The following is a 9494-nucleotide window of genomic DNA, read 5'->3' as shown; positions in this document are numbered from 1 at the left end:
ATCATAGCAATATCCTCCAAAGTTATGGTCATCTCACCAAGAGGAAGGTGAAATGAGTGCGTATCCGGCCTCCAACGGTCTGTAAGGGCGGTAGGGGCCGTGGCGTTCAACCATGGTGGTGTGCCTTTAAAGTTGAGCACAAACTGAAGAAGATACATTCTTCTAAAATAAGCCTCGTACCGAGGGTCATATAACAGAGATTCATTCGGGTTGTGCCCCCTCAACCAAAGTAGTGGAGGAACCTAAACAAACAAACGCATAATTTGTTACTTCTCTCAACTTGTCACAATATGAAAATCAACCAATATAGAAAAATAATCATCAAGGCCAGGATAATTACCTCTCCTCTTTCCAGTAGCACTGCACGATGCTTCTGCTCGTAATAATCATCAAGGCCCGGATATTTATCCGGCTGAAATATCTTAAATAATATGAACAAATAATTTTAGGACATGCATTCACCATCACACTTCAAAACCTAGCTTACACCTAGTGCCAACAACTACACGTAGTGCCAAAACCTAGTCATTCACCATCACAAATTTAGTTTTACTTGAAAACCTAGGCATTCACCATCACAAATTTGATTTTACTTCAAAACCTAGGTTACACCTAGTGCCAAAAAAAGCTCCACAAATACAAAGTTATTGCAAAAAGTAATTGGAGGGATTGGAGGAGCTTACCGGCCTCTTCGATTTGCCCCGAATAACCGACAAAATGGTTGAGGGAGGAGGGAGGTCGAAGGGGGGGTCGGGAGGAGGAGAGAGGAGTTTTTCGCCTCTGCTCGCAGGGAAGAGAGGAGGAAGAACGGGTGGTTGGTGGACGATGGGGCGGGCCGGGACAGATATCGCCTGTAGAAATGCCAGCGTGCTTGGCGTTGCGGCCGTGCCATGAAACGCCGCATTAGACTGGCCAGAACGGTGATTTTGGCCCACTGCTGCCGCCTCCTGGCGTGGTGGCACGGTCCATCGCCGGTCCCGTTTTGTCGTGTTCTGGCCGCTTCCGATGATTTTTTGTGATAGACCACTTGCCGCCTGGGCCTGCGTGGCGGCACGCGCCACGTGTCGGCTAGCGCGCCTGCCGTCATGAATCAGGTGGTCTTTTCTGACAATCTGACTTAAAGGTGGTCTTTTCTGGCAATTACACTAGGCAGATGGCCTTTTTGAACAAAAATTCGCCCAGCGTTGCACCGCTCCCGTCGCTCCTCTTTGGTCAACGTGGTAACGCCGCCGCGCCTCAGGTAATGGAGGAGGCGCCTAGGAGCGCTCGCGAGTGTTGGGGAGGGCCCCTACTTCACGTTGATTAGGCATCGACGAGGTGGTGATGGCGGTGACCTCTACTTGCCTCGCCAGAAGTGGGAGAGCGGTGACGACGGCCGGTTGAAGCGGCCTAACGTGCGGCGCGGTGACGAGGTTGGCTCCTCCTTGACGTGAAGTCTGATTTGAACCTCGCGGTTGCATCGCGCGGGTTGGGCGCTCATGCTTGACACGACGGCAGGGTGGCGACGGCGGCTACTCCTCCTTCACGCGGTGGACATGTCGCAAGGGAGGCACCGAGCTCCGCGACCGCTCAAGGAGGGGCTCCAACTGCGCCTGGTACCCCTCAAGGCGCGGCGATGACTTTGATGGGGACTAGCAAGCACGCGAGTACATGGCACAAGTCTGAGGGTTAGTTTTTTTTAACCGGTTCTTTCAAAATCGCCCCTCTCATTATTTTTTAAAAGACGATCCCTTAGGATCTGATTTATTAATTAAGATAAAAGAGAATTGTTCGATTAATTAACAGAAACCCGGACAAAAATCGTTACACACGTCACGGGACACCAACCACACACGCCGAGCCCGAGGCCACGCACCGGACGAGCCATCGGCTCCGTCATCCGAATAACCGGTAGCCGACAAGCTACAACCAAACCCAAAGCTGCCGCTCCGGCATCCACGCCGACCCCGAGGTTGCGCACCACGCGAGCCGTTTGCCCTGCTGCCCAAGCAACTGGAGCCGACGCTCCGACGTAAAGACAGAAACCACACACGTCGACCTCGAGGCCGCGCACCAGGCTAGCCGCCAGTTTCATCACCCGAGCAATTGAAGCCAACACCACAACACCATATCCGGAGACGCCGCTTCGACATCCACATGGACCCCGAGGCCACGCACCAGGCTAGCCAACACACTGTCACCCGCGAGACCAATGCTGACATCCCTCCATGATGACGAGATTTGGAACCACCGCTCCGAGTTCCCTCTCTAGCTTCTTCTAGAATCGTCACTTTATAATTTTTTTATAATTATATCTAGTTAAGGGCTAATTAGTTAGGATTATTAAAAAAATATGAAGTGATGATTTTGGAAAAAGCTGGAGAGGGGGGGGCGATTTTTGGGAGAATAGGGGACCTAAATGTCCGACTAGCTTTGACTAGTGTTTACGAGAACTCGGACACAACGTCCAGACATTTCTAACACCATGTCACATGACAAAATTGGTCCGGATATTTATAGGAGTTTTGCGAATCAGAAGCGAAGCTAGGGTAGTTAGGTGTTCTAAGGACATGTATAATGTTGATAAGGTAGTTTTATTTTAAATCTTACATTTAATTTAAAGATGATAAAAAAATAGTTATAAAAAGGATCATATTTTAGTCTTATCTTTAATAACTAGCTATTCTTAAAAAGTGATGAGACATATTATGTTAAAAAATTATCTCCTGTCTTTTCTTAAATAAAAGAAGACAAATTTTTTGTGAATTCTTTCTCCTCTATCTCATCATTTATCCTATGTGGCGTATGTAATATACCACCATCATTTATCCTATGTGGCGTATGTAATATACCACCATCGTACATGCCCTAAAGTTGTGGTCATAACAGGTGACCCCCGTCTTTGTTACAGTAGGAAATGCAAAGAACCATCTTAGTACCTTGCAGTGTGGGATTTTTCAACATTTTATTCAGGTATAAAAAGGGCTGGTAATCAAACCAGAAAATAGAAGGCCTTGAATGAAGCAAACTGTATCAACAACCATCACCGCTCGAGGATATGCGATCCAAGCAATGGCCAAATATAGCCTTATCACAAAACTCTGAAAACAAATGACTCAATGTGACACAAAGAAACAGTTTGCTACAGACCCTTTCATCTCCTAGATTTGTGTAACCACCCCAGCGATCTTGTATGTATTCAACCAGGCAACACCTCCACCTCCATGTCGGTCGTAATTACAGTATAGCGTATTTACACAAGATGTATTCTCCGAGGACCAGGCGGCTAATGAGTTTCTGCAGAAGGGTTCGTCAGGAGATCCAGTGCACGCTTCAGGTGCTCCACGGCAATCGACACGTCGTCGAACGCAAGAGCGCCAACGGCAAATCTTGCCGCCTTGTGAGCCTCAGCGATCTTCTCGACTGCCGGCTGGTAATTGCTGTCATACGCGTATTGGCTAGCTGGCAGCGCTGCGGTAGGGGTAACCTGGTGTGTAGCATCAGCACTCGGATGGTGCTGCATGGGTGCAGGATGATTTGATGCTGAAGAAGAGTATGATGGAGCAGTTGGAGCACCACCATCACTAGCAGGATGGAATGAAGGTTGATGGGTTGTGACAGAAGGTAGTGTGCTGTCCTGGAAGCTTGGGTAAGACTGGAAATTAGGGTAGTTGTATGGAGCAGGTGGGGTTTCTGTAGCATAGTAGTTTTGAGAGGTGTGCTGGGGTTCAATTGTGTAGGGTGGCTGGTGGTATGTCTGAGGATAAGCTGGAACATCTGGCTTATCGTTGCTCTGAGGATTGTAGCCATCGTCCGAAGGGTGGTCTGCTCTTGTATACGGGGGTGGTGAATAATTGGATGGTGGTTTATGCACCTCACTGGTAGGATAGTCTGTGCTTGTGTACGAGGGAGATGAATAATTGGGGTGTGGTGTGTGGACATCCGGGGGAGGGTAATCTGTTCCTTGGTATGAGGGAGAGGAATAAGATGAATGTGGTGGGGGTGAAAACTGGGACCATGGAGATGAGAACTCGGACGGTGGAGGTGGTGGTGAAAAATGTGCCTGGGCAGAGACATGATCATTGAACTTCTCTTGACCTTGTCGAGAAGATACATTTCCTGGCTGGACAGCAGAAAAGCTATCCCTCCTGCTAAAATCCTGTATATAGGAAGATAATAAAATTAAGAAAACTAAAGCTTCTTCAACAATCCCTAAAAAAAAAAAAAAAAAGCTTCTCCGACAAAGACGAATAAATAAATAAAGACTAGCCAAATGACCTTGTCTATAGGATGAGATGATGCTTCATTTCCATTCTGCCTGCTACCAAAAGTCTGGCTTCGCCCCATGTCCTGATTAATAATAGATCAAAAATAAGTGAATGTTAATCTGTGAATGCCAAGTCTGACAACAGTACTGTTGCAAGTCTGATGTTATTCTTAGATGCCGTGAAACATGCACCTTAATTCAACAAAAAGATGCAGCATGAAGAAAAGGTACAAGTTCTTTTACAATTTTTACAGTGCGAGAATGCAAAGTACTTGATGGTTACAGGAACTATTTTACTGAGCCATCACAACTTATTGAGCAATCACATCTTGTTTGTAACATAGTCAAACATATAGGCAACAATATTGAAGTCCATTGTAGATCACCACAAATCAATCACACATGCAAGGTTTTAGTAACAAGATGAAGAAACCACTATTGGATGTTAATTTTCCTACTTTGCATAAGGTTGCCATTTTCTATCCCCTTAGTAACAATCTTAGCAATAATGAAAATTGACTGTAACTTCGAAAGTGGAAAGCACAGGTACGACCTGGCCTTGTTGGTAAGGTTCAGGAGTGTTGTCAACATATTTTTTGGGAAATGGTACAAGAAAACAGAGACTGCTTATAACAAGGCTTGGGGCATGTCTGGTTTCCAGCCACAGTTTGCCACACCTGACAATATTCAAACAAAATATTTCATGTGTGTCTTCCAGAGTAGAACACCAGAATGGTCTGTTTGTTGAATGGATAATTATCATTCACAAATGATATTGTGTGTGCTTGAGTTCGAAGAGTTCTCAAAACTGACTTATTCAAGACAAACTGGACTGAAGTGATAAAAACAAGGACGCGGTGTCATACAGGCTACCAATACACACAAAAACTGCCCCTCAAACAGGCAACCATCTAAGCAAACTAAAGCATTGTTCAGATCTGTCACTGGTGCTGTTTAAGTGGTCATCACTGATCAAATTGCTCAGTCGCCAATTCATGCATGTGGGGCTGACCACTGTACCACGTAAGTGTGGTGGTCCCTTTCACACACACAGAGGGAGAGAGGGATACCAGAGGGGGTGTGGGGGTGCTGCTGCCTCTGAATGAATTAGGCAATCACACTACCTTATGTTTGTATTTGAGCAACAGTCAAGTTTTTCACATACTTCAACCTGCCTCGTGAGTTGTTGTACCTCTGGTGCAATTTGTGCTGCTGCCGGGCATTAAGGCTGTGTTTGGTTGAGCTGGAAAGTGGGGGGTACCCCGAGCTTTGAAATTTACACTAGGAAGAAGCTATAGATTCTCAAAAGCTGCTTTGAACATTTACCCCTTTGGTTAGCTTTTAGCTTTTCAAAGCAGAAGTTGGTAACAAAAGCTGAACCAAACACAGCCTAAATATGTTGGCACTGTTAAATGCTGTGAGAATAGCCAACAGGTGCAATTTCGACCCACCCACCCCCCCACCCCCCAAAGTTAGGAACCCCGAGCTTTGAAATTTACACTAGGAAGAAGCTATAGATTCTCAAAATCTGCTTTGAACATTTACCCCTTTGGTTAGCTTTTAGCTTTTCAAAGCAGAAGTCGGTAACAAAAGCTGAACCAAACACAGCCTAAATATGTTGGCACTGTTAAATGCTGTGAAAATAGCCAACAGGTGCAATCTCGACCCCCCCCCCCCCATGAATGAATTAGACAATTACACTGCCTTACATTTGTATTTGAGCAACGGTTAAGTTCTTCACATACTTCAACCTGCCTCGTGAGTTGTTGTACCTCTGGTGCAATTTACCGTTATCAAAATAATAATGCTGACCTACATTGCAGTGATATGGGTACGTAAATACATCATTTTTGAAAAGCACCAATACAGGGATATGTTTTGACTATTTTGGAAATAATATAAAAAAAATATGTCATCAAATAAGCATCAAGCCATTTAGCATATACTTAGTCAGTGCAGTCCATTATCTTTGAAGTGCAAAAACGTCTTAGATTTAGGATAGAGGTAGTGGGAGAGCTATTTTGGCTCTGGGGTGCACGTGCTCCCTGATGAACAGTAAATTCAAATAAAATAGTAAGTAAATTTTAAAAATTCTGATTTTTTTTGTAGATGTTCTTGTTAGTGTAACAAGCGTGCTCGACAATTTTCATGCGAAACGGGATAGCAATGCTTCGTCGGTGAAAAAACCAAAAATATGTGTAACATTTGGTGTTCAACTTGTTTATTTTGCGCAAGACAAAATGATTAAGCTTACCCCCTAATTTGCAGGTAGCATTTTGGTGTGACAATGAATGCAAGTATTTTTTTTCAAATTCTTTCAACATTTGCAGGAAACATTTTTAGTGCGCAGGAGCATATGCTCCCAAGAGCCGAGTTGCATTTTCCCAGAGGTAGTAAGAATTGCATTTCCCCAGAGGTAGTATCTTTTTATCCATGATTCCAATAAAAGCAAGAACCAACGGCCAAAGGGTAGCAGCAATTTACCAAACATAAAATTCAGTTAGAGAGAAAGGGATGGGGAGGAGGAAATCAGCAGACATCCATTAGATAGAATTCTACAGGATAGTGGGGTTATCGGGGACGTATCGGATATGGTATCCGATACGGATATGTTGGTTGATGGAAGCATCAGTGTTTTCTTGATGCTGACCAACAAATTATTAATTCCAAGGTGTGTGAATAGCCGAAGGCATCGTAGAAAAGCCAAATTTGCGAACAAATGCTAGTATGTGTCATTAATGAAAGGATTGCCAGAGTTAAGGAAGTTACATGATCATTTGTAGTGGTGCTCGCAGGTGCTTCGTCTTTGTCCCCGCCAGGAGGGCCAGCTTCAGGCTTTCGTCCTTCTTTGAGAGCTTTTCTAATTTCAGCAGCTTTCCAGATGGCATATTTTTGCTTCTGCTCCAGCTGTTAAAGGACAGTTAAAGCATATGTACATGCATATATTTTGAAAATTTGACATTACATAGTAAAATTGTAGACAACAGCATATTAGGCTTAAATTAAGATTTATTTACAGATGTAGACATCACCATATTACACTTACATCAGGTTGAAGCTCACCAAACTGACTGAGAATCTCAAAAAAGATGCTGGCGGCATAGAAGGTTTTTGCAGTGTTTCTGCAAAATGTGAAGTGCATTAGTGAGACTACAAATAGCTAAGCCTGATATGACTGAAGTAGAATAAGAATAGTTCAGTACAATACATGTCAGCTCGTCCAGCACGATCCTGTTTGTCTGCTTTAGCAAAGACACTTGATGCAAACCCCTCCAAATGAAGATGGTCATCGGGCCCCAAGGTCAAAGATTTCTTATCCTGGAGGATGCAGAACTTAATTAGGAATACAATCTGAGAAAAAGAAACTTACCAATCTATAATGTAGCAGATCAAGGGTATGATATAAAGGATTGTTATGTTACTTCAAAACATGCAAGCGATCGAGTGGCAACCCTTAAAATCACAAGCCCAAAATCAATCCAATCACAGAACACTACCGCCCCATTTGAAACCCAGTGGGTGGCATCAAACTGGCCACAAGACCATGGAGAAAACAGAACAAAAACTTACACTAATACTGATCCATTGGAATTCAATGTCAATGGAAGATCAACACATATTGCTGAGTGGTTCCATTACTTGATTACGAGAATCGGTATGAATTCAGGTGGAATCTATTCCTATATATGTTTCCAACAATGGAAACATGGGACTTCATAAAGTATTCATTGCAGTGCACTTATATGCTAACAGCAAAATGCCAAAATCACCATACCACTCAAATGATTTATATACCCTTATTCTTCTTATAGGCAGTCACATAACTGGTTGCTAATCAAAACAAAATACATCTACGTTCGCGTGCCCAAACCCTCAATGCGACGAACGCAACAGATCCAGACTAAATTAGAGTCCACAACTGCTTAGTTTCCCCACTAATAAGAGAACAAGCGAAAGTAAAAGGGGAAGGATGCGTACGATACCTTCTCGAGCTGGTTGATGAGGGAGACGAGGATGGAGTTGGTCATCTTGGTGCGCTCCTTCTGCGGGATCACCAACCCCTTCTCCATCGCGTACAACCGACCTGCTCAAACCAAATCCGAATCTCAGACAGAACCCTAGCAATCAGCGGCGATTCACGGCGATCGCCGCGAGGCGGATAGATAGACGGCGGGGCGTCGTCGCTCACAATAGTAGGCGACGAGGGGCTCGTGCTTCTGCAGCTCGTCGGCGCGCTGCAGGTAGGGCAGCAGCCCCTTGGCCGGCTCCGTGCCGCTGCCCATCGGCCGCGGTGGTGACGGCGGCCTCGCTGCTGGAGAGGGCGGCGGAGGGGGTGGGGTGGAGATTGGGGGTTTGGGTTCGGGGAGGCGGCGATTTGGTTGGGTTTAGTTCGATTTGGGTAGGTTTTCTGCTCTGGGAGTCGTTGCGCGGATGCCGCGACTTCGTCAGGAAGGAACCGCAGAGGTGGGGTGGGAGGGAGGGAAGGAGAAGCTTCTTTCCGATCGTGGGGGTGGGCCGGTGGGGCTGGATTTTTACGCGAAGGTTCCTCGCATTGCTGTGCATTTGCACCCAGCTCCTTCCGTGCTCTCGCTCGCCGACCGTCTGATCCCGAAAGGTCTGGGAAAGTATACCGTTAACATAGGGCCGTCCTTGGGAATGTACTCTTTTACACTTGAGCTTAAATGAAGCTCGGAAAAACAGTAAATTCAAATAATATTTTCAAAATGTTTAAAAAAATCTTATTTTTTACAGTAAATTTTGACAAATATTTTTATAAATCATAATTTTTTAGGGGGAATGCTAAGATGGACACTTAAGGAATTAAAATTAACCTCGTAAAATATAAGAAGGATTAGTGCGCTTGCCGTCAAAACTCCTAATGCTAACTGCTAAATTACATGCGTTAGCGCTGCTCAATTCCACTTTTTTTCATCTCTTGCACAACTAATCGCTAACATCATGCATGATGGGGTCATAGTCCTAGGGTAGGGTCATAGGCCTCTCATGTAGGTCCTACCCAAGGACTACCCCTCACAAAGGACAAGGCCCTTAGTCAGTCCCGACTGAATTAAGGAGTCCCCATCATCCAGTTGGTAACAGGTCCTCAACCATCCAGTCGGAGACTAGCATTCGGAGGATACCAAGCTAACCGACTGGCTACACTCGGTACATCGTAACCTCTTTGGAGGGAAACGGCCGTACGTTTCCGGGTGCATTTATTAGCATTTAGAGCATACGTTACGTGTAA

At 45.0% G+C, this 9494-nt stretch overlaps 1 protein-coding gene across 1 annotated transcript; it reads right to left on the bottom strand.

Annotated features, from left to right (window-relative positions):
• Positions 1 to 3038: 3038 nt before the first annotated feature.
• LOC123407886 (protein HOMOLOG OF MAMMALIAN LYST-INTERACTING PROTEIN 5) lies at positions 3039 to 8701 on the bottom strand. The gene is made up of 7 exons (XM_045101123.1): positions 8436 to 8701; positions 8230 to 8330; positions 7455 to 7564; positions 7293 to 7368; positions 7016 to 7153; positions 4258 to 4329; positions 3039 to 4138 (listed from the first exon to the last, which is right to left on the bottom strand). The coding sequence occupies exons 1-7, from the start codon at positions 8527 to 8529 to the stop codon at positions 3266 to 3268; spliced, it is 1464 nt and encodes a 487-aa protein (XP_044957058.1). The 5' UTR covers positions 8530 to 8701; the 3' UTR covers positions 3039 to 3265.
• Positions 8702 to 9494: the final 793 nt, after the last annotated feature.

Source organism: Hordeum vulgare, chromosome 7H, assembly GCF_904849725.1.
Source record: "Hordeum vulgare subsp. vulgare chromosome 7H, MorexV3_pseudomolecules_assembly, whole genome shotgun sequence".
Taxonomy (NCBI): Eukaryota; Viridiplantae; Streptophyta; class Magnoliopsida; order Poales; family Poaceae; genus Hordeum; species Hordeum vulgare.
The sequence above is the reverse complement of the archived record's forward strand: the minus strand, read 5'-3'. Positions and strand labels throughout refer to the sequence as shown.

Bases quoted from the DNA above. Each gene is read 5' to 3' on its own strand.
- LOC123407886 (XM_045101123.1), bottom strand. From the start codon at position 8,529: ATGGGCAGCGGCACGGAGCCGGCCAAGGGGCTGCTGCCCTACCTGCAG. The intron at 7,565-8,229 runs GTATCGTACGCA...TGCATCCTCCAG, and splicing joins TCATCAACCAGCTCGAGAAG to GATAAGAAATCTTTGACCTT. The intron at 4,139-4,257 runs GTCATTTGGCTA...TCCTATATACAG, and splicing joins CATCTCATCCTATAGACAAG to GATTTTAGCAGGAGGGATAG.